The sequence below is a fragment of the Corvus kubaryi genome, unplaced genomic scaffold (genome assembly GCF_017639235.1).
Source record: "Corvus kubaryi isolate FWS band 111438036 unplaced genomic scaffold, C.kubaryi_AGA036_p1.0 65227, whole genome shotgun sequence".
NCBI lineage: Eukaryota > Metazoa > Chordata > Aves > Passeriformes > Corvidae > Corvus > Corvus kubaryi.
Window position 1 is genome coordinate 51,412 of NW_024581852.1, and position 25,714 is coordinate 77,125.

The following is a 25,714-nucleotide window of genomic DNA, read 5'->3' on the forward strand; positions in this document are numbered from 1 at the left end:
AGGCATTTTACCTCCCCGCCTTCCAGCAGCGTGCTGGGTTTGCTTTGCTTCAGATGTTTTGCTGGTTGAGCTTGCCTGGGAAATGCTAGCAGTGCATGAGGAAAAATAAAAGAAAACATACACATTAGCTGGAGATCAAGTGCATTCTTCCAAAGGGAAAACAAAGCAAAACTCAGAGTGTTTTGCAGTGTGACCCTCATAATAATATTTGCATTAGGCCTGCTGTCTTATTAATATTCATTTATGTTTGCATAAAGTATCTTGCACAAAACCCCCATACACCAGGCAAAAAATCCCATGTGTTATGCATTGCAGACACACACTGACAGGATGGTTCTAGCTCCGAGTTAGTGATGGTCTCTGCTGACTTCCTCAGACAGAAACATTTTTTGAAGTTGATCTGTAATTTTGGAGTTTTGCTCTGTTTAGTTAGGGAAGAGACAAGAGCCCCTTGGGATGAACCTTACTCAAGACTAGAAGTCTGTCTGAAAGCTATGACTGAAAAAGAAAAGGTAAAGGTTTGGTCAGGTCTCAGTTGATATGCAAGGAGAATTAAGAGTTTTTCCTAATTTACTCAGCAAGCAGAGTTTGTTCTTGACAGTCCATAATAACAAAAGTCATGACCTCCTCCTTCTACCTTCACCTAAAAACAGGATTTCACCTCCCTGATTGCAAAATACGTTAAGTGCAAATAAAAAGCCCTGCTTAGACAGTGGAAGAAACTCCAGTCTCTTCTGGGCAGGGCTGGCCATGCACGAGCACACGTGTTCACAGGAGAGCTTTGGGAAGCCAGACAGCCGGCAGCACGCTGAGAGGCTTCGGGAAGAGCCCACAGTACGTCCCTCTATTTACCTCAGGTAATCTCTGCGGCAGAGAATGAGATTTGCTTTTGTGTAAAGAGTTGATCCAACCTCTCCAAGACGACAGTCACAGCAGGCACACTTTAGACAGTCTTCATGCCAATACTTATCCAGAGCCTTCAGCAGGTAGCGGTCCTTGATCTTCCGGTTGCAGCCAGCGCAGCCCTTCTGCTTCCCTTTGGGTTGTACGGATAACATGGGCACACCTGCAACGCAAACACAGCACCTCCTTTAGAGGACATCCAAACAGCTCGGCCAGGCTGCGGCATTTGGGGCAGATCTGTGAGCAAACACTGCTGCTGCTGCCATTACAAGGAGCTCACATTGCAAGGAGCTGACAGTCAAAGGAATTCTAACCTCATCTGCTGTCGCAGGCTAAGAGGGAGTGCGACACTTGCAGGAACGCAGCCCTTTTTTCCTAAGGGTAGGACTGACACAACGCACCTGACTTTTTCTAACAAGCATCTTGCAGCAGAATAAACTGGCTGCAATTTCAACATTTGTTTTTTCCCCTCATTAGCTGTACCCTTGTGTTGTTAATTACCTGCCACAGACAATTAAAAAGAGCAGAAGAACCATCAGTGTATCTAACCCCCCCATCCCGGTCCAGCATCTTGGCTGAATCAAGTTTGATGGGGAAGGGAGAGGAGTGGGTATAAAAAGATGTTCTATGCCACTGTTTTTCCTCTCTTGTGAATCCTGTTGGTGACAGAGGCCTGACTGAAAACCAGAGCAGGCCAGGGACTGCTCCAAAATAAATGTGATTCAAATACCCTTGAGAACAACTGCACCAGTGCCCCTCTGCCACTAGTGAAGCCACATTCTTTAAGCAAAGCAGAGCTTTCCTCCTCCTCATGTATTGATGGAGACAGTAGCAAAAAGCCAGGAGTTTCTTCCTCCCTGGAAGTCCCTGCTGGGACTGCAAAGCAAGCATAGCTGGGTATGAGGTGGTGACAGCATACTCAGGTCAGGAGGCTGGGGGAGACTTGCTGTGGCCACCTTCCTCTCCGTGCTGTCTCCAGGTTTTTCCTTTTCTCCAAGCAGCCAGTGCCTGCCACGGTGAGCACTGGCACAGCCGTGATACCTGTCACTCTTCTCAGTTTAAGAGCGAGGCAGGAAAGGACTTCATGGAATCAATAGGTGGAAAAATAAACAAGGTGAGGGACAGGACAGGAAATGATGAAAGAAGAAATTAACTCACTGAGACGCCAGAATTGCATTTGCTCTAGAGCCTTGATTTAATTTGTTATGATTTTTATTTTTACTGGTGTCAGTCACTAAAAATGACAATGCTGGGCCTGTAAGAAGCACACTGTGGGCTTTAGCAATGCAGAGATGATGAGAAGGGACACTGTGGCACAGTAGCAGGTGTCACTGGTTATATACTGTTACACAACGTTAATCCACCCTTTCTATAGGAAGCGCTGGATGTCCCAGAAAGTAGCAGCTTGATAATAGAATTATTAACAGTCCCTTAACCAGAGAGGACCGAGCAAGTGCCACTGCAGTAAGTGACATGTGCTGCTTTCCTTAAAAGCCAGGGTGACCTGAGAGCGCCTAATGGTCAGCACATGTAAACCCACCACTCGCACAGTAATAATTGCTTTGTCAGAGCTGCGAGCAGATGACAATAACACTTAAGACACCTCCACACAAACAGCGAGGTATTGATCCATCTGTAATCAAAGTGGTCTCAGCAGCACAGAGACAGGCCAAGTAACATTCAAAAACCCTAAAGGCTTAAAGAGGCCTCCTGCCCTCTCCTGCAGCACACTCAAAACCTGCTCGCCAAATCCCTAGAAGCAAACTTTTGATGCCAGTGATAAATCTGCAATAATTAAGTGAAAACCCGTGTTAGACTGTCACATATGCAACCTGTAATGCTGCTGAGAGAAATTCTACATACAAAGCCACAGAGAAACACACACACGTTTGGAAAGAGGGAGAAGACAGGGAAGCATCAGAAGTGGATTATGCTCCAGGTGCCAGGGGTCAGACTGCAGAAGTCCTGCACGCCTGGTGAGAGTTTCTTACGAGAATGAGGGAAGTGGCCCCATGGTTCTAGACACACCTTTTTTTGGTTTTGTTTGTTTTTTTAATCCAAAGTACATTTTAGTAGCAAAGAGAAGCTTCAATTTTCGAGTAATTTCCATGCTCTTCCCGACTCCACGGCAGCACATTGTGAGAAGAGGCTGCCTTGTTGTGAGGCAGAGAAGAGTGAGCCCGTGAATTTGCATTTGCAAGCTGTGTGAGATCAGTACCAGTGATGAAAGAAAATAGTTCGCACTTATGAAAACTAGGACCTAGATGTGCGAATTATGTTTTTAGATAGGAGCCCCAGACACCAGCAAGTCATTACTCACCCCTCAAACAGGCTCTCTACATGTGTACCTCTGTGTTAGAGGCAGAGGAGCATTTCTCACAAGGAGCAGGGTCATCATACAATTCTTTTGCAATGTTTGTGAAGGTATCATGAGGATCCTGCATCTGGAAAGACACAGATTCCAGATAACCGGCACACCTTAAACCCCTGCTCAGGAGGCCTGCTGCGTGGGTGGGGTTAGAGATCAGCTCTGTGGTTCAGAAATACAAGATCCTCAACCAGATGGGACTTCCCAAGGCCCCACCTTTGAAAGCAGTGCCCTTTCAGAGGTACAGCTGCCCTCACCCAGAGAGAGGGTTACACTGCAGCAGCATCGTCAAGCACGAGGGCAGTTGTGCAGGGATGAAACCTTGGCTGGGCCATTAGGAGAAGCTGGTTTGACCATTTAGGGCAGGTTGGGAGGGTGTCCTGTGGCAAGCAGGCCCGGATGGCTGAGGGCTGACTGCACGGGCAGTTCTTGTTCCATCTGTGGCCCTGGTAGCCCTCGCTCTCTGCAGCCAAGCCATCTGAGCTCCTCGCTATTGCAAGAGCACCACTGTCTTATGAGAGGCTCCTGCGAGTAAGGGGAATGTAACACTTTGATTTGCTTCTAATAACTAGCAAAGGAACAGGTATAGATATATTTTTAAGCAGTACCTTAAGCAAGGAAAAAAGCTATGTGTTTGGTCAGCGTTCAGCAGGGGGCTTTCTAATGAAAAAAGGTACCATTTCAGAGATCATATGATGTTCAAAGCTGCTATTCCCACTCAGATAATAACGAGCAAGGTCAGCCTCTGCTGGTCAGGTTCAGTGTTTTGAAATTACATTTTGGGCTGTGAGATTTCCCTCTGACATCCCAACCAACCGGTCTTCACGGAGCACACAAGCCACTACAGAAAGTTGCAGCTGCAATTAGCTGGTGAGTTGACACAGCAGGCAAGGCGTGAAACAAATTTCAAAAACTGCCAAACTTGATCAGCAAGGGTTCCTCAAACACTTGCCATGTCATTTCCAAGCAACAAGAGAGAAGCATCTCAGAAGCTTAACCCTTTTCACAGTCAGAGGCTTGCAGAGGGAGGACACAATCAACACCAAACCCTGCTTTCCTCCTGCTGCCTCCCACTTCCAGCAGACCTCAAGCAGCCTGGGCTCTGCAGGCAGAAACCACCTAGAGAACTGCTCTTTCTTTTCGGAATTTTCCCCACTGCAAGACTGTGATGCTGCTTCGTTTCTCTATGCACGTTTTTCCCCCAGTACTTGCCTAAAAATGCCAAGATACCTACTTCAATTTGTTAAGGGGCTGTCAAGAAACAAAGGGGTCACCTTCAACAACTTCATGTGTGCTCTGTGGGCAAGGATTAGAAAATGAGGAGTAGGGTTGCAGAACTAGAAAAATTAACAGCTGGACACTCACATATCTAAATATGTGATCACAAGGGAACACTGATTATTGCCAAATTCTGGAAGTACCATCAAGTTGCTCTCTCCTCTTCTGTTGCTAGATAACCAGTGCTCTCTTTTCTTAGAAACAGTAGATGAATCCTTTCTATTTCTGTCTACCTACACTCCGTTCTTTGCCCTTTACAACTTAATAGATTTGCTGCTGGTAAATACAAAACTAAACCCGAGCGCTCTGAGTGCTCAGATCTCCAATACACATTAAAAAATTATAGACACCACCTCTGGACATACTGAAATTTATGTCTGTGTCTAAAGAGGCTGTTATTGTAGTGAGTAATCCAAACTTTACCTCTATTCACAGCCAGACAAACAAGCTTTAATCAGCCCGTATCTGCTCAGTTGGAGTCCTTCTGTAAAATGATTCATCTGGCTTTATAACACAAGTGTCCACTAAGTACACCTCAAAATTTTTCTAAGCCATTTTACTGATATTTCTATTCACATGGCAATCAGCTGCAGCTCCTCTAAGGGCACTGTTCATAAAGCTTCCTTTCCAAGAGAGCCTGGGAACTTTTCATAAATGGCAGACCTTTTAAATAACAGTTATCTGCACTGGTCCTACGGCGCACGGCTCCACAGTGCTCTGGTCTGCAAGAGAGCTAGAGGTCCCTTCTGAAAGCAAGGAAGTTCACCACCTAATTTCTCTAATGCAACTCTAAAGGTTAATTGGCCTGAAAGAGTAATGGGGGACTGCTAGCTAATGATATATGCCTCAAGGCTTAGCAGCTTGCCTGTATTTTATACACTCCAGTCCAGAGCATAAAACACAGGTGATATCACCAGGACTTTTCAGACCCCCTCCACTCCAACTTGCCCCCCTCAGCCTCCCCTCTCTCCCCGAGCCCTTGGCTACACCCACATGTGCTGGGAGAAGGCGGCAGGAGCTGGAGGCAGCTCTGTTCCACCTGCATTTCATGCCTTATTAGAGGGGGCTCCGAGAAGTGCCGCCGCTGCACTCCTCATTACCACTGCGGAGAACTAAAAACAACCCTAATGAGGGGAGCCAGAGCGTACAGTACGGGCTGGGAGGAGGGACATCCTCCCACACTCCCCAAGGAATCCGGCCAAAATCTTCAATTTGCCATTTATGACAGCTAATTAGTTATTCTATTCAAAATCTTTGCTTTAAATAAAAGAACTAATTATACACAAAGGTCAGTCCCCCACCTCCTGTGAAGCACACATAATTGGCTTATTTCCCCAACATTGTGTGTATGTTTTACACAATGCTCTCAGGCAGATGGCTTTAACTCTTTCCCTCGACAAGTTTTTTGGTGTTGGCTTTTTTGTTGTTGTTGGGGCTTTTGTTTGGGGGGTGGTTTTTTTGTTGTTATTTTGGCTTTCTTTTTTTAAAACACCAAAACTTTTCCTCAGAGTTGCTACCATAAGAGTAAAAGCTTGCTCAACAACAAAGCAAATAACTATGCACACACTTCTAGTCTCCAAAAGGTTTGTGACAATCACTCCCGGTTGTACAGCACCTTGCACAACACAGCACTGGAATTATGTTTTTATTCTCCAGCACAAATTCTTCCTTGAATGAAGTGTCTGAAGGCACTGCCCCCACATTTCTGAACATTCTTCTGCCAAACACCACAGTTATTAAGGTTTACATTACACTTTTAAAAAATTATTATTATTTTTAAGGGTTTTTTTAAGAATTATATAAGTGGTTATTATAGGGATGCAGCATTCCAGTGCTAAAAGCAATTCTGGTTTAAAGGCCAGGGGTTTGGCAGTTGGGCAATTGAGCCTAGGTTTCAGAGTTCTATTTGAGGGGAAAAATATGTTTATTTCTAGCATCAACACCCTTTAAATGAACTGACCTCCTTTTGCCTGCTAACAAAAACCCCAGCATTTGGCTGCAAAAGATGAAAAAGTAACTGAAGAGTGGGAGTAATCTTATTAACTCCTGTCTCATCACAATAAATAGGCTGCAGTCTTATGTCTTTTATCAGAGGATCTGATATCATTTAAAAGCATTAGAGCCCTGCATCATCCATTTAAGTAAATGCAGACAGTCATTGCCAAAAAGATGCAGTGAATTTCATTCCCTTAAAAAGAAACTCACTTTGTGTTCCCAGTATTGTATTACTCACCTTCTATGAATATTGCACACTGTGAAACAAGCCAGACCTTGCACTCCCACTGAATGGAGAGTACGCTGTCTCGGGCATCTTCACCAAGAATTTCATCAGAAGAATTACGGCCAGCAAGGTGAAACTCATCCTGTCATCTGTATATCCAATTAAAACGTTACATTTGGAACACTGAGTACTTGCAACTAAATGCTTATGAGTAAGCCGTTGACCATTCATCAGAATTATTCAATGGGTAACCACAATCTTTTTTCATTTCCAGTTTCATGCTGCAATATGCAGCTGGTGATTTTTACAGTTGCTTTAGCAATTCATTTGTGGTATTCTTTCTTCCGAATCATTACTGAACAAATCTCCCAAGAATGGCAAAAAAGTAGTTGGAGAGGGCAGTTAATGGGAGAAACAACATTTTGATCACCACTTCTATCTTAACTACTCTATAGTCCTCTGCCCAGTAACACAGCAATTTCTTTTTGTCCATACACTTCATGACAGGCTGTAGAGAAATACATTTTAGAGTGTAGTGTCTCCTGGCAGTTTCAGCTGCCTAAAAGTAACCCAAAGCTTCACGAGTGGCTAAAACCCGCTTCCAATCTCATATGTAGGGACCCTGTTTCCAAGCCATTTGCTCAGACATGCTACCATATCCAAAATAATCATTGCCATCATTTGAATCTGTACCAATGCAGGTCCTGATTCAGGACATGAGGTTTACGGTTAGAATCCAGATTTTCATTTTCTTCACAAGTTTTGGGTCTTCCAATACCTGTTTTTAGCCTCTCTCAATTACAGAGTTGCTCCTACCAGAGGCCAACCTGTAGCTATAAAGAAACACATGGCAGCAGGACTAAACACAAACCATAATAATTGTTGCTGCAAGACGGTTTCTATAAATCATTTCAGGAAGCAATGTTTTCCCTGTGCTCATAAAATATGTTTGTTTCAGCTTTAATTTTTCGTAATTGGCACGTGTCCAAAGTTTATTCTTAGCACATCCAGTGTTTCAGTAAAATCCATTTTTACTGTTTGAAGCCCTGGAAGCAGTACAAAGACATGCAAATTTCTTCTGCTTTCAGCCTAATCTGAGAACATTCTGATCAACTTTTCTCCATTAGTTACAATTTAGCATACTGCAGTCTGGCAAAGACCCTTATTTCAGGTGGCCAGCTCCCTCCTTCAGTGTCTGTAGTAGAAGAAAGTCTGGCAATGGAGTGACTACCCTCAAACCAACTTTTCAGTGGTATAAGAATGAGAAAACCATTATTGGGAATGAGAAACAGATGAGAAAACTATTATTAGGGATGACTGGCCTGAAATTCATCCCATATTCCTCAATATTCCATCAATTTGCAGGTGACCATTGAAAAGACACTAAGCTCAAAAGCTGTCTATTTAGTGGGTTTGGGTGTCAGAGAAAACCAGTGGAAGAAGAGTCTCTGAGTCAAATGGTCACAAAAGTAACAACTCATGCCTCACTTTTCAGCTCTTTTAAGAATAACCTATGTACCAAAATTAAACACAAGGAGGGGGTTTGTTTCCTTCCCCCTTTTCCAAAAGGCAAGAAAATCAAATGGAAAAACCTGATATCAAGTTAAATATCCCAAAGAGTGTTTGAGAAGTAAAAACTCCTCTGTTATTTCCAGGCACATGTGTAATACTGCACAATTCTCACCTCCCAGTTCAAAGGGCCCGTTTAACATACGGAGGTTTCAAGACACAAGCAAAGATGCACGGCGCAGCGGAGCTCAGGTTTAGCAGTGAAACATTAACATCACCCTGAAAGATCTGGCATGCTATATATGTGAATCTTTTAAGGAGAATAGAACTATATCATTGCACAATCATCATCATCATCATCTTTTCTTCTGCCTCTTTGCAGACGTATACAATGTCAACCTAAGCTTTCGGCAACCTTAATAGAATTTCAGTGCCCACTGCCAAATGGCCATTTGATGTTCTGCTCTGTGTACACTGAAGAAGCAATCTGTCACAGCCCTTAATGCAGGCAGTGATGACTATCCAATCTAAAGCTTTCACAGGCTTATAGATATTTCTCAAGCTTTTTGGAGCCTATAATAATTTGCGCAATACCACAAAAGAATTTGGAATCCTGGTGCGCTCTGTATTTAATGAAATATGAATATACTCCTTTAAATGTTTCTAGAAGAAATCCTACTCAAGCCAAAAGCATATTTTATACCATCAATCACCAGAAAGTTGTGCTGGCAACTCTGAAATAGAAAATGCTATAGTGATTGCAAGTTATTGTAGTATGAATATTGTAGGGCCCCTCCTGCCCTGTCCAAACTTACTGCCAAGCCAAGCACTGATGCTCATGCCGTGCACAAGATTAGTGTAATAAATATACTAGGACTAAAATTTATTTGCATGTAAGAGACAAGGAGAGATTTGCCTATGGAGAATGTGGAGGGAATCTATCTACTTAATGCAATCTGTGTAAGAGATACAATTGCTGCTGACTGACCTTCCAGAAGTCGTGAAATACACTTCCCCAGTGATTTAGAAAGATGCAGTTATCCGCCAAACCTATCCTTTTCTCCCTTTCCTAGCAAAACCAGGGCAACCCATCTGCTATTAAAAGTTGAAAGGAGAAGGGCAAGCTATTTCCTTGTCTTCTTGCTGAATGGAAAAAACACAACAGACAGTCCTTTGCAGGACCATTTGCATGCTGAGCTGTCAGACCATGCACTTTCCATTAAAAGAGATAGCATCCCTTTTCGTAAGTCCATTTGGGATCCATTTTAGTGTTATCTAAAAATCAAATCTACATGGTAATCCTTTTAATGTACTCTTGACTTTTAAAAACAGCTTTATGTTCCTTCAGGAAATGTTTTAAGCCATTACTCAGTAATTACTACTCACCCATGAAAACACCGATCTTTTACAATATATAATCAGTTTGCTGACTTGAAAAACAAAGCAGACTGGAATTTTGTCTCATGAAAGTAGCAAAGGAAAACCAAGGTTAAGGGAGCATCCCATCTCTTCCACGCCTCAATTATATCCAAGTGGTGTGTTTTTCCTGTTGCAGGAGAGAGGCTGAGGTGGTCACAGTTCCAAGTGCCTGTGTGTGGAGACTCTCAGTCTCAGTCGTGCACTGGTGAGCAAACCAATAAATAAATACTGATTGAGGAAGTGGAGTTTGTACCACTGTAGATATAAATAATACCCTAACCTTCTGCAAGCCCTGAAGTTTCGAGTGACACTACACAACCTTCCGAAAGGCCGTGGAATTTGTGGAGCTGCTTTGGTAAGCTTCAGCTGCACAAGAACAAGTCTCAGAAGAGGTGTCAAAAATGGTTCACATCTAGTGCAGCTTTACTGGATTTATCCACACCTGCAGTGTGGAATGCCTAGTCAGACCCCAGGGGCTTGAAATTACCTTGAAAGTCCTACTACTAGCTCTTGAAGGTTTTGCCTTGCTCCTTTTTCCAAACTCCTCAATGCACCCAGGGGTGGTTGGGAGGCAGAGGAGAGCTCGAGTGGGATGGAGACCCAGAACTGTCTTGTCCTTTGCAGCAGAAGCCACAAAGAGGAGCAGAGTGTGTTCTGCTCAGGTACAGCTGCTGTCTGAGAAGGACCAGACAAAAGCCCATGACCAGTATGGTGCCGACACTCAGCTACAAGAGGTCCCTGGATATCCTGGCCTTGCAAGCAGTTTGACAAAGACCCAAGATGTTTATACAAAGTGTAGCCCACCAACAACCAATCCTTCCTCTCCCAGTGCTGACCCCAGAGAGCACAATTCCCTTCCTGATGGCTCTGGCAAAAGCAGTTTAATATTTCAGGACTAGATAAAGGGCAGGATGATGTTTGTCAGAAAGAATTTGCTGTACCTTGCAAATAATATCAACCAAAGTTGTTGTTCTCTTAATGCTGTGAAGATAGAGAAAGCAGAGAAAGCAGAGGCTAAATACTTCATTGCCTCTGTTCTTCTGCTTACTGAGGCCTAACTTAAGCCTTACTGAGCCACAGTTTGCTTCCACAGTCAGATTTTACTCAACCCCATTTTGCTGCTGCAATTAGGACAGAGAAAGTCCCGCTCTTGGACATTTCCCCTTTCATTCCCAGGAAAAGGTATGCAGACCCCAGTGCAAAGCTGTTCATTAAACATTTGTTATAGCTGCAGTTGGCTAGTAACTATATGCCTCAAATTAATTTTTATTATTCACTTCTGATTAATTCAGGGCTCACAAGCCACAGCTGGCCATTAATGCTACCCTTCTTTACAAGAAAATATGCTGATAAGAATGAAAAGTGGTTTCTTGGCTGTTGTATACTCATTTTATAATGAGTTCCTTTGAGGTGACGTATAGAGGCAGGATTTGAGCACTATTTCCCTGGACAACAGGAAAGACACAAGTAAAATTGTAAGACTTTTTTCTTTCGTTCCCTTTTTTTCTTTTTTTTTTGATATGTCCAAGGAAGGCTTTGAAAACCCTGCTGCAATTCATATATTCCAGAATAAAGCGAACACTACGGGTTTGGGGCAAGTTAGCATGACATTTAGTTTGCATTAAAACATCCTAGAAGTCATATGAAGTATATCATAACAGAGCATATTCTACTCTATTAAGCATTCAAGAGCATCACAGTGTTCAGAATATGGATGAGAAGTTGGAATTGCACAAGACATTCCTCCTCTTACGACTGACCACTGAGTTGAACTCAAGCTGATCCTGAGGGAGCCATTTTCATTAACCTACTGTAGCTCTCTAATCCTATTCCTTGAATTTCAGACCACCACCACTACAAGAATTTATGACTTGCTGCCTGCACTTTGGATGGTACTCACACTTCACTCTTTTCTTCAATGCATCCTGCTCCTCTGGATGATTACCACTATGCAGCAACCCATCCCCTTAAAAGTGCAAGCCTGCTCTTCAATTCAGTTCTTTATGCTCCATTTAATTCTCACCAACGTACGTGAAGATGACGGTGGTTACACTTGGCCAGAAACAATGAAAAAACATAATAATCGTATGACCCAACCCAATGTGCAGAACAGAAAGCCTCCTGAAATGTACCTCCTGAAGTCTGGCCCGGATATGTAGCTACTAATGCTTTGCCTGAAACCTCAGACTAAAGAGAAATTCTAAACCCCTAACCTTCAGCTCCAAAAATGCCACACTTCCAGGCCAAGAAACTTACTGAGCAGCTTTCCCTCTGCTCCATTTCCGCAGGAGCGTCCGCCGCTTGATTTGCTCAGTTTTCACCCACCTCATCATGAGACTCCTGACTGCTGCAAAGAACTCCTTCACTGAACTAATGAAATAAGGAGTCTTAAGTGCCCTGCAATCCTTTTTAGAAAACGCTGTATCTCCAGATGAGTCTCAATTTCACAGCATCAGGGAACTGTGTGCCAACGCGCTGAACCGGAACGCCAGGGCTAGCAGGAGTTGCAGACAACAATGCTAACATCAGGGTTATTTTAGATTAGAGCACTTCCAAATCAATTTTGGATTTAAACTTTTAAATGCACTCTCCAGAAGGAATCTGCACTGACTGAGTATTTTCAAGGCTAATTTTCTAAGCTTGAATGAAACCCATTCTTATCTAAGAAAAAGATGCAACTAACCTTTGCCACAAAGGCTGGGTCACAGCTAGAAAACAAGGCAGACAACAGTCCTGGAAAGGAATAAACTGCCTAACTAAAGGAATAAAACTGCTAACAACTACAACAACAACAAAAAAAGCCATACTGATTTTGTTGGGAAGAGATTTTAACTGAGACCAGAAGCTGTCAAGATATTTGGGATCCAGGGCACTTCCCCTACAGCTGAAGTACCCCATCTCCCATGAGCTGTCCTGTTCTAGGAGGGGTAAGGGAATGCTCTGGGCTCTCTGGGAGAGCAGGGCTGCACTCCAGGAACAGGCATCGTGCTGCAGTGGGATAAAGGAAGATCTGAACATCCACAGCCTGATGGCAGTTTTTCTCCAGACTGAAACTCCTGCCGAATTAAGACAGATCCTCAGCACTCTACAGAAAAGAAAGTGGTTGTGATGAGAGAAGAGAATTTGTAAGACAGATGGGAGAGTTAAGGTTAAAGTTCAGACCAGAAGCAATTAAGACGGGTAAGAGTGCTCTGCAACTTGACACAGGTTTGCTTTGTATTCAGAACTTTTCACTAGCATTAAGCATCTTAACTTGTGTATAGAGAGATTATAATTAAAACCTGACAAGCTTAAATTAGCCATTTAGAAAAGGTTCTCCAGAAAGCTTTTAAAGTAGACTAAACATATCTATTAAAATGGAAGAAAGGGGAAAAAAAAAAATCAGAGCCATTTTCAGTTACAATAGTTTTCCCTACCTAGATATTTCAAGAGATTAGACAAATTTGAAATCAAAGTTCTGCAACTGTCCAAAGCCACTTAACAGGGGGGAGAGAGAGGAAGCGTGGCAATTAGAAAAACCTTTAAAACCCCCTCTATTTAATAGCCACAATCCTCTGGATGAATATAAGCACTCCAGAAACCCCATTAAAAAATAAAAAAAAAAAAAAAAGAAAGAGGGGGGAAAGAAAAGAAAAAGAGATCCTTATTTCCCTTTGGGATTTTGAGCACTTCAGGGAGTGCTCTATTATGGTTCCCCAGGGACAGGGGAATTATGTCAATCTGCCACAAGGTGGGCAGTTAGTGAGGGAGGCAGCCTGGGAACTGGCTTTCACCAGGCCATTCCAATTAAAGCATAGGGAGCATTTTCACCTCACACTGGCTATTTAGATTAATTCCTAGTGTTTCAATGCTATACATTTTTTCTACAAGTTCAAGAAACTGAATCTAAAGCAAATTTGCTTCTTTATCAAAGAAAGGAACATATCCACCAGTGCCAAATGAAACCAGGTAATTTATTCCCCCTCCAAAGAAAAAAGCTACAAATATTTTGATATTCCAAGTAAAAGTTCACAGACTAAGTGTCGATAAACTTTGTTTAGGGTTGTGAAAATAAAAGTCATTAAGGGCAAGGCCACTGCAAAGGCCACCTTATTACAAATCATATAATATTCCTTCTTCCCCTGCCTTGCCTGTTCATAAAGCAGATGCAGTCCTGGAGAAATATGGCTGGACATCTAGCTGGGACAAGCTTTGGTTTCCCAGCACACATATCCAGCCCTGCCATGCACTCCTCTACTGCCCAGGCCAAGCAAGCAATCCCAGCTGGCTCTCAGCACACCTTTTAGTGATGAAACAGCTTCAAACATCTGCTTATTAACCTAAAGAAGCTCCTACATTAACCTGTTAACCTAAAGAACAATCCTACATTATTCCTAGCTCTGATTGCTCCCAAAGCCACATCAGCTCCTCTCAACCCTCGTTTCTAAAGGTCTGGAGCAGATGCTTTTATATGCATGAAGTACATGATATGGGTATTTGGATAGGCCATAGGGGTGCCCTTGTCACAACCTGTTGCATATTGAAGACTCAGAAGTTCCACGATCGCAGCATCCTGCTTTTGGGAGAGAAAGGAAGGTGGATAGGGAGTGGAGGAACAGAAGAGAGCACAAATGTTATAGAAAACATGGTGCAGACACGAGTACTGTAGTTCTTCAAAGTAAGGAGAGAGCCAGCACCTGTCCCTGAGAAAAATAATCAAGCTGCAGCAGCAATGATCGCTCTAAACCCATGTCGTTTATCTGCAGCCTACGTTCACTGCCTCCACATGCAAAGTGTAATCCTTTTCTCCAATCTACCTCAACTCCACTGCACTCCATGCAGCACCTCTTTTCAGAGGAGTGTCTAAATTAGCCAAGCGCAGGAAAAAAGAATGTTACTATAAAGCAAGCCACGATCTGCCACAGCAAAGCGTGAGATGAGTAATTTGCTACTTCAAGTCCTAGGAGGTCTTCCTTTTTTTTTTTTTTTCCTTGAGTGCCAACAGTATTTGAAGTGGTAATGTGCATACAGAAATCTCAATTACTTTGCTTCATCTTCATAGACCACCAGTGCACTTATTCCTCATTCACTGTGAACCCAAAGTCTGATAAGGAAAAACAACACCTGCTCCAGATCTAATACCTAATGGAAGTGTGTGAATGAGGATTTCCAAAGTTCAAGATCCATTTGTGTCCTTAATTGATTTGCTTACAAACAGGAATTGGGTGCAAAAGAATAGATATCTGCATTTCAGACACCCTAAAGTCCAAGTAAAAAAAAATCTATCCCATTTTTGTTTATCTGTAGCAGCAATTTCACAGCAGCTGCCGGGTGTGCAATCGCCACTCTGCTTTCAGAGAATTAAACAGCAGAAGACTTCTCTAGAGACTTCTCACTTTTTATACAGGTTCAGCCTTATTTTCACTTCATTCCCAAACCTATGGCAGCTAAAATCCAGCTCCACTCCCAAGCAGGTCCATCAGGCACACCAGAGGAGTGCAGGTCCCTCTTCCCAGCGCTGTAGTGGGACCATCACTGTACCCTCCACTGCCTGTCCCACCGTGCCTCTGTCTGCCCCTGCTGGCAGCTGCCTGGGGCACGGGTATTTTTCCCTGGAAGTTCCTGGCAGGAATTCCTCTCTCAGGTAAGAGCCTCTGCTCCCCTCTGAGAAGAGTTTGTCTCAGTTATCTCAAAACCCCCCAGTGGTGACATCTCCCTGTTGTTTTCTCCTCTCTCTCCCAATTCCCTCAGCCTCTCTCCATGGGTACTACCAATAAGCTGACTCTGAATTGGACTTGCTAAGCTCTCTCTACTCTGTCAATAGGACTGCTGGCCATCTTTGATGGACATGTATCTTGTGCTCAAAAGCGTACAGCTGATCTCTGACCTCTGGGGAGCAAAAACTTGTCACTGTCGTATGACATCACCAATGATATAAATGAGGTACTCCAAAACATTTACTTTTATTTTAATGAGCTCCATGACAAACTGTTTCTACAGCCTGAGCAACCAGAAAATTTGATTTTTTTAAAAACATGATTCCTGTGCTGACACTGCATGTTTTTTGTCTAGAGACTCCCATATTACAACCGCAGAACTGGGGGGTGAAACGTGTCCATCTCCAAAGAGAAGTCAAGCCAAGGGGCAGCACTATTTAAACAGCCAAGAAAACCAGGGGAAACCCTTCCAATGCATTAGTGCTCTGAGACATCCTCTATCTATGCAAAACAGGCACCACTTCCATGCTTGAGCTTTGCCCATCCCTCTGCCCAGGATCAACCCCCAGCACTAACAACCGTTCATCTGCCGCTACGAAGGTCAAGGGCTCCGCCGGCCCTCCGGAGATCTGAGCTACTGGTTCCACAGAGTCTGCCAGTATCAAACCTGACACGTAGATTAGTAGTTACTCCCCAGACATATCTAGTTTCCCATTTCTTCAGTTTCTAGTGTCAAAATACACTTGCAGTACAATATGCAAACCTCCACTGACAATACCCTCTCTCTCTCTTCACTTGTGCTGGGAGGAATTCCTGTTTTTTCAGGAAACAGTTGTACTTTTATGTTAATGTATTATAATACTCATATACCCCTGAGCTCATGATTTTGTTATGGAGCATCAAAAATGGTAAAGCTGCATTCCACAACTGCCACCATGTTATCAGCACACAGAGAAATATTTTGGAAGTTGGCATTTGAGACAGATGTTCTGCATTATAAACACCAGAGAATGATCAGTCTTTGATATGCAGTTCATGGATGGCTTCATCACAGCTCCATGTGGTGGCTTTCCTTGAGCCAATCCACTGCAACACTAAATATCACCCTGGTAAGATTTCAATAAGCACAGGCACCTGCATGTAACTCTCTTCAGAGGGCAAGGAAGAGTTAAACCAAGGGACCACTTCTTCCCATTCCACATGACAAAATCAGAGCAAACCTGTGTCCTTGCCTCTTACACAGCCTTAATATATTAAAACTATTACTCACTTTTACTCATCATGAACAGGGTTTGCCTCATTTTTATCCCAAACTGTGAAGTGGCAATTTCTGCCAGCACTTCTGCAATCCAGGTCCACTCTCACACACCCACAAAAGGCTCCTGCCACATCACACAAGAGCCACTGTCCCTTTGTTTTGGGATGCCAACATCTTAAAAGCCTTACAAGTAGAAGGGGCAACCTGAGTAATTTCATGCCCAGCTGCAAGGAACTTTTAACAGGGAAGCAGACAAAATGAAGCTTAAAGGGCAGGTATTAAATCTCATCAGTCCACTGTGTGCCAAGATTATTAAGAAAGTTTGGAATTACAACAGAGCTCTACTTCAAAACCGACAGACCTGGTTCTCCAAGGCGACGTATTTAAGTGGCTGGCAGACACATGCCTGTGTCATTCAAGATGCTTTTACACGGGCCCAAAGCTGCACAAGCAGCCTGCACACAAAAGAGGTTCTTGCACAGCACATGGGGGCAGAGAACAACTTGTCCTCATCAGCTCCACTGAGGTAAACGGGCACCAGCTTTGTTCCATTAACTACATTTATTACGTGGCTGCACTGGTTCCTTTCCCTCTCCCTCTGTCTGTCAAAGGACAAGCCAGCTCTGAACTCTGGGACTTTTTATAAAACTGCCATTGGCGGTTTTTGAGTTCCATTAATTCAGGGACAATTCTGCAGAAAAAGTCCACGTTTGGATGCAGTGTACCTTGTAAAATGTCGAGAGAAGAAAAAGAAGCCACGGCAACACAGAGGCTCAGGCCACGGAAATGGCAAGAGGATATCAAATGTTGCTTTAAGTGCTGAAATATTTGTGCTTTGAAAGAAAAATGCCTTCAGGAATCCCAGCAGGAGTCACCTCTGTATAAAGACTTCACTTGTAAAGGGACATTTATTATTCTCAACTAATAGCATTCTGATAGTCACGTTTACATTTCTAAGTGTCAGATTCAGCAGAATACAAAATGACTGAAGGCCTCGTATTTTGCTCTGAAAATGGCCATAAAAGGATCTAAGGGTGACAAAGAAGAAAAAAAAAAAAAGAAAAATCCACATTTTCTAGAAGACATATGATGTCCTTTGGTTCCTTACAGTTCTGAAGCCTGGTTAGTACAGCAAGGCTTTCAAAATACAGGTTTAAACCTGCAAACAGCAAAGCGAAATGCCACTACAGCTCCTCATGAAATTAGGTGACGACCACACTGAGAGGCAGTAATAGATCTTGATCACATCCTCCCATGGATTATTAGAGAAACCTAATGTGGCAGAACACTGTATAGCAAGTTTCTGGAAAAATGAATAGCTAGAAGCCTCAAAAAAATCCACACTTTGCCAGCAAAATGTATATAATGTTACTGGATTTCAAACATCCGAAATGAAAGGAGATAAGAGAATGAACACCTTCATCTTGTAAGAAAAGACAACCTGTTTGGGGGAAAATCTAGAAATAAAAAGCCACTTCAGTGACACGGTGTAACTGAAGCGGCAATAAATTCTTCCCACATACACACACACGCCCACAGGTTGCTGGTGGCACATCACACACATGGCCAGGACTGACACACAAACGTTTGTCACTTGTGAGCCTCCCTAGGGCTAAGGAGAAAAAGACAACATTAACTCAACCATGGGAAGGTAAGGATCATATTTTTAAAAAACCAAAACAGTAAAAATAAAAGTGCAGGTACTTAAGGCCCAAAGATATTGCAGTGCCCAATTCCCCGAGGCAATAGGTCGTCTTTGTGACATATAAGCACATGTACACCAACCATCAAATCCTTTTTCAGTCACCTCCAAATAATATATGTATCTAGAAGAACAATTTTACTCATGTTCACTTTCCTCTCTCTGCTGGAAAGAGCTGCAGCCTGTTTAACAAAAATTGGAACACGGGTTGGTTTTTTGTCATTGGGTGGGTTTGTTGTGGGCATTCTTTGATATTTTGTTGTTGTTGTTGTATTTAAAATTAAGAATACCCCATAGAAAATGAACCCTTCCCATCAGGTTACAAAGGACTTCAAATAAAACTGCCTAACCACCAATTCAACTGTATAAATCTACATGTTGTGGGCATTCCCAACGAACGGCCTGATGCTAGACCTGTAAAGAAATAATTCAGTACTCAAGTAATAGCATCTAAATTTAAAAAGCACCCACAAAATCTACCAGCTTTAACTGGAACCTTCAGTGCCCAGATTTGGTTTCTTGGGCAGGTTGGGAAATGCAATTTATTACCATGGGGGAAGTACAGGTGTTGAAAACTAATTCAGCAACGCCTCCAAGCATGGAAGCTGTCCCTCAGCCCAGGGGACCGGGGATTTGCGGGCTCTGCCACCACCTCTGGACTCACAGGACAACACCACCCTAAAAACCCTCGGGAAGGCCTGGGGTGCCAGCAGCTCCCAGTTTGGATTAAGCACTATGAACCAGAAAAGCCTCAGATTAGAAGTGCAGTTCTGCCACTGATTTTACATGTGAAAATCTGCATGGGTGCCTTCGCTGGCAATGGGGAACCAGCAACGCCGATTATTTCCAAAAGATTTCAAGTGGTCTCCAGCACCATGAAAGCACCATGGTGCTTTAAAAGTGTAAATGTGCTGCCAGCTGCAAAAGATTTAACAGGCTACACTTACCTTATCCTAAGATCCTTTATCAAAGGCCAGGTAGATTAAAGAGATTAAACTTTCTGGAGTATTTTAAAACTTCCATAAAGTCCCCACACAAGTTTACCTTTTTTTTTTTTTCCACAAAAAAACCTCTGAAAACGCTGAGGTGCTCTGGCAGATACAACGTAGATGTATCTTAACAGCAAAAAGGCAGTTTTCCCTCCTTCTAAATGATGGAAAGTCAATTTGCATCATAATTAAACCAAGGCCCTGTAACGTTACTTTTAGTTAAAACAGTAAACTACTATAATAAAAGTGTACCTGGGGAATATTTAGAGAAAGCACTAATGATTTCTTCCCTAGTGGTTAATAAATTCACTTCCAGATCAATTTGTTCATGATAGAAACTTGAGAGCATAAACAGTTACACAAGCACATTAGAGTGTGTCTTTCTCAGTATAAATGATTTATTACAATGATTAGCAGCACATAAACAATTTAAAATACAACTCTAATTATCTTTTTGGAAGAAAAGGAGAAAAACCTTCCTGACTCCTTCTACACATTATGTTTTACTTTTCTAAGTGTGTACTTTTTAATTAAATCCAAATGTCACAATAAATTTAAAGTGTTTTATTACCACCCTGGCTAACTAAGCCGTTCATGCAAACACCCATTATATTAAACCAGATGCAGGACTGAAAGTGGATGAGGAAAGAGGAGAAAGAAAGAGGGGGAAAGGCAATTACTTCTGTATTTGACAAGAGATTTGTACAAATGTTTAAAGACAAGAAGATCTTTGGCAAGGTTTCCCTGTTTTATCCAGGGAGGCTGGCCAGCTAATTGCTCTTTAATACCTGTTTCCAAGTTTGAAAACGTCGCACCCTGTTAAACTTTCCCCATCCAAAGCATAAGGAGAGGACAGCAGAAAGGTAGGAAAACCAGTCTGCATGAAACCTCGAACGATTCACCACAAACAGCAAAAGCAAACCGTGCCTCCACCTGTAAATACACACAGCCTCTTCTGTGCCTGGAGACAGCAGAGGGATAAAGACACGTCCTTCCTAAAAGCTTTGAGACCCCCCCACGAGGTGGCCGACCACCAGCCCCTGCTGCTCATGATGACCACCACCCATCTGTGGGATGAAGGGCCACCTCCCCTTAGCAGTGTCCAGCAAGGAGGTGGATGTGGCCGGTCATTCCAGACAGCTCTCCCACAGCCAGGCTGGTGCCACCAGCACAACGAGGGACAGGGGCAGCAGAGGGCATTTCCCTCTCAGGTACAGGGAGAAGGGGAAGGAAAGGCTTCAGGTTAGAGGAGCTGGGGGGCTGGGCGTGCTGTGAGATGGGCTGGGAGGGAGGGAAGGAGGGAGGAAGAGGGAAACCCAGCCCTAGAACCTCCCAACCCATGTGGCAATCCTGAAGCCTCAGGGCCGCTCCGCAGCACTTTGTTTTACTGCTTCCTCAGCAGCCTGGTCTAAACAGGACAGATTTAGCATAGTTCAACAAACGCTACCCATTAAAGAAAGCAGCTGCGATTATTAAAATAGGTTAGAGAAAACGGGCACGGTGCAGATAAAGCTTTTGACCTCAGCGTGCAGCTCTCTCAAGAACATTTTAGCATAATTTATCTAAATTAAAAACCAAACACCGAATTCCAAAATGGCACAAAAAGATCGTTTAAAAAACGCGATTAAAAAAGCAGGTCAGGGGTTGGAAATTAGTAATTACTACTACAATTAACCAAAATCAGACAGAGACACATGAATTGTGCACATTACTGCAGTTCACGTCAGAAAGGCAAATGTGAGCAGAGCGCAGAAGAAAAAGCCGCGAGTTGCAGAACCACTCGTATAATTAACCTCTGCCACAGCAGAGGACCTGCTCTTGTAAGTCTGCGCCATTTGTTTCTAGAGAGAAGTGCTGCCAGCTCCTACACCCAGCTATCACACCACACTCTTCACCAGCAACCCAGTTCCTTGGAAACCAATATTTTGATTTTCTTCCGGCCTGAGATCTTAGTGCATCTTCACCCTATTAGCAGTACTTTTGCCCTTCACCTCCTATTTTAGCAGTTCTGAAAAAGATGAGAAAGGCCAACATCTGAACGTCCTGGTATTGAGAAGAGGTCATTTGCCAAAAATGCCACCTGCTAGAGCCCATATTGTTTGAGAGCAAAAGCCCATTGAGAGCTGCAAAGAACAAAACATAAAGGTTTTCTAAAACAGACTACTTAACACTGGATGGAGACAGAAATACTCTGTATGCAACTAACATCCTTCAGATGATTTTCCTTAGGTTTTGGGGGGATAAAAGATAATTTAACAATTAGCACTTTGTTCCCACTTCAATCTCAGAAGGGCTCTTTGTGAGCTTCCTTGGAACAACTCTGAAAGAGCTCAGTGGGAAAGAACAGACTGACTACTGTTTTGAACTATAACCAAAATGAACTATTCTCTAGGTCCTCCCTTGAAGCTATCATCTACTTTAGGTTAGATGAGGGAAATCTAGGTTCAAATCTTATTCAGGCTCCAGTTTAATTTTGAGAGCTCAGAAGGCTCCACAAATCATTTTAAGTTAAAGTAATGAAAATAGGTGAACTTGAGAAGGTGGACAGGCACGAATGATCTCTTCCAAAATAGGGAAGAATCCATCTGTTCCCTTTTAAAGTGCATAAAAGTCTTTGTAGCAGTAATGAAAATTCAGGGATGTAAGTCATGGACATCATAGCAGTCTATTAGAGAGAGGACTGGGGCTGTATTACCGAATACTGTGAGCTGCGGTGATTACATAAAAGGGATGCAGCAAAGGCAGCATAGCAGAGGGCAAGCCAAATGATTCAAGGACTCCAGAATCTCAGCTCCCCAGAAATGGAGGGAGAAATGAAGATTTCTATCTTTTGAAGAGGCAGGATGAGTACAGAGCCACAGGGATGTCTGAGAGAAGCTGTGAAGATGAAGGCATAAAGCAGAAAGGGCTCCTCAGACACAGAAGGCAAATGGCTGCATCTCCAGCTTGGCGCCACAGCCAGCACAGGGACAAACAGGCTCAGCCACAGAGCTTGGGAAGGTCTCTGCACTTCCTCTCTTCATTCCACACACCAAACCATGCCGTTCAGCCATGCACTGAACCAACCACCCACCCCTCTGAGCCCTCTGCACGGGACTGTGGCACAAAGAGGAGAAATGCTGCACCCACCACTTCCCAGTTCTCTGGTTGGATCTGGTTCCTGTGAGGCACCCTGCAAAACCAGCCAAACCTCATGAGACTCGTGGGAAGACGTAATACTAGTTGATCATCAGGCAAAATAAAGACCAAACGTTGACAAACCCTTAAGTAGTTAGAAATATTCCTCTGTGTGTATTTTAAAAATGGCAGGTTCCGCACGGCCTCTGTTTGCCTCTGCATCAGTTTTTCTGACTTGGAGCCAGTAATAGCAGAAAGTCAGAGAACCCCCAGCATGTCCTGCTCTCAACTCATGCATGCCCTTCTCCTTGGGACTACACTTACCTCCTCCCAAGCACAGAGATCCAGTTTGCTTCCGCATTTCCAAAGGTACTTGTGTGTTTTGTTGCGTATCTCTTTGCTAGTATTTTTAAAACATCTCCGTGTGCCTTATTTGGTTTGTGCATTGTTCCCAAATTGGTTTTCCCTGTTTTAGAGGAAAAGCACTTTGCCATAATACACAGTATACAGCAGAGTAAATCAAGCAAGGGAGGAGGTGAGGATGACATATTAAATTGCATAAGTGGAACAAAAAGCACAGCCAGATTAGCACTTGACGCAATGTAACACAAAATCGTACACCCAGAGTAAAGTGGAAACAGACTGACAGCCAGCACCTGTGCTGATCTGCCCTTGGGTCTGGTACTGAAGCAAGAATCACATGAACTTACATGTTTTTTTTGCAATTCAGCATGTAGCATTCACACCGGAGATCTGGAGCCCTGAATTTCATTCCACCACAGATTACCAAAATGCTGCTATTTTGTGAAAGTTACTGTACTCTCATTGCACTTCTCAACCTTTTTCTTGATGCTTAATTCAAACATTCTAACTCAGAGGCTGTTTCTTGCTCTTCTCTAGGCATGCACTGACCTACACAGCATAGTACCAAACAATAAAAACACAAGCAGGATCAAGTCCTGTGGGATTTTTCTTCCTACATGATATCTTAGGGATTTCTTCCAGGACACAGAAAGGATTTTCAGCATTTATTTCAAGAAAATCCTGCCGTTCAGCATCCACAGGATGTGCAAGACCTTTCCTTCACTGGGTAGGCATCTATCCTGAACTCAAGGGTAAACAAGTGGAAGGAGAGCTGGCAGGGAAATGCTGAGTAAACACAGCCCTGCTATCAACACTACTCCTTTAATGACGAAATCATTCCGGTGTTAAAGTTGCCTCAAGCGCTTGATCATGATATGGAGCATGAGGAAAGTTCAAAATCAACTCCTCCTCCTGCATTCTCATACAACCTCAAACAGTAATAGGCACTTACCTGGCTTGCTTTACAGATCTTGCTTTGATAAGCAAAATTTTAACTAGGTTAATACCATTTGAAGAGTATTCATTTAATTGAAACAAAATGAGACTTGTCACACTGTTCACAGCTGGTACTGTAACAACTCTCATGACCCTCCCTTGTAGCAGGGACCAGCATAGCGACCTTCACAACCGACTTGTTCTGTAGATCTGATAGAAACTTGAGCCAAGACCAAGAAATGTTTGCTGTCTTTGATTAAGCATCATGAAGGAGCATTCTTTGGAGAGTCAGTGCTGCAAGCTCACAAGCTGAATGAGAACAGCACACACTGAGAAACCCTAAGTACAGTTCAAGATTTGGCAAGGGATTTGTTGAGCTCAAATTTTTATCTATCTGCTTGGGATGGGAGTAGGGTGGGAAGCAAGTCATCATTTGAGACTAAAACACTTGGAGCTTGTGCAGTGATGAGGAAGGAGCCAACCACCCCGAGCAGAAAGAAGACAGGATGAAAGGAAGCAGAAGCAAACATTGAGTAGCCATCAAGTGTAGCACAGGGTTTACTGCAGCACGTCCACAGCTCCTTAATGCACTGTTTAATTTGGTAGAAAGTTTATAGTGGCAAAAGATGGTCAAAATATTTGTCTCAAGAGGCAATCAGAGCTTTGTTTACTGTACAGAAAATGGATTCAGTTGTGTACAGTGAAACATGCCACAACTAAACTACAGTGACCACAAGGCAGCAGCCCCTCCAGGCTGGAAGTGGATGTGAAGTAAGGACATGACTGTCAGTCTCTGGTGTCATTTTTCAAGTCTTGCAGATGGAAACTGTCTGGTTTCATGGCTGGTCACCTACAGGAGACATCAAAATCATTCTCTATTCCTCCACCTTGGCTGGTGCAGTTGTTGTTGCCATCAGCTCGCTGAGGATCCCTTCAGCACATATTTTTCTTCTGAGAGTGACCACTGGCAAATTGCAGCTCTGGATGCAAGCGTGGCCAGGTGTCCATGGGGAACACAGAAATTGCACTGGGCACAATTAAAGCTGAGCAGTACATTACTGCAGCATGGCCTCTCTGCTTGCTCTAACTCGGAGCCTGTCAGCATTTCCAGCATCTCTTCCTCCTGGATTTGTTACAACAGTTGCAAGAAAAAAAAAGCAAAAAACCCCAAAAACCAAAAAACGCCAAGGTTTTAGTTTAGCCTATGATATTGCCTTACAGCCACTTGCACTCACCCCAAGACAACCCAGAAGAATCACTATGAAATTGCTCAGGGAAATCTGATCTCTTTAACACAGATGCACCAAACCCTCGAGGTTGTTCAGCTGGGAACAGCACTGGTGTCTCTACCAAAGCCCAAGAAGGGCCTCAGCGCTGTGACTGTCACCAGAAAGGTCTTCAGTGTACCAGACATCATAGGAGGCAGAAAATCCGGAATCCCCACCTTCAGCAAGATGCTCACTGACTTACACTAGCTGGCCTCTGCATCCTGGCTGAAGTTTAAATGCTCGTGGGGCACCTTCCCTGGATGCTCGGTCATTTCGAGGAGCCACTGGCTTGGCAAGGAGGCTGACAGGAGGTCAGGAGCACACCTCAGCCCAGCCTGTTTTCTTGCCATAAGGTGCCCAGCAGAACTTCCACATGACGGGCTCCGCTGCAGCAGGAGCAGCAACACTGCCTGCTTTGGTCCAGACCCTGATGGAGCAGGAATACACCAGCCTGGAATTGCTTCCCACTGAGCCCATCGCTGTGTGAGGCAGCTGCATTCAGCAGGACCTTTTTAAAGGCTTCTCCAAGGCTAGCAACTGTAAGCATGACACCACAAACCCCACAGCCTTGAGTGAGTCAGCACCATTAATGTCATTCCCACATTAACGCACGGTGTCTTTGAACACTGATGCTCACATGAAACCAGGTTAAAAATCTTCAATTCCTGAAAAAGGAGCAGTGATAAT

The 25,714-nt window shown here is 43.5% G+C and overlaps 1 protein-coding gene across 1 annotated transcript in view; it reads right to left on the bottom strand.

Annotated features, from left to right (window-relative positions):
• LOC121673128 (rhombotin-1) overlaps positions 1-25,714 on the bottom strand; it is a 54,310-nt gene that overhangs the window by 14,452 nt on the left and 14,144 nt on the right. The window contains exon 3 of the mRNA XM_042046197.1: positions 853-1,066. Within this exon, the coding sequence (XP_041902131.1) occupies positions 853-1,066 (214 nt within the window). The remainder of the gene's footprint in view (positions 1-852; positions 1,067-25,714) is intronic.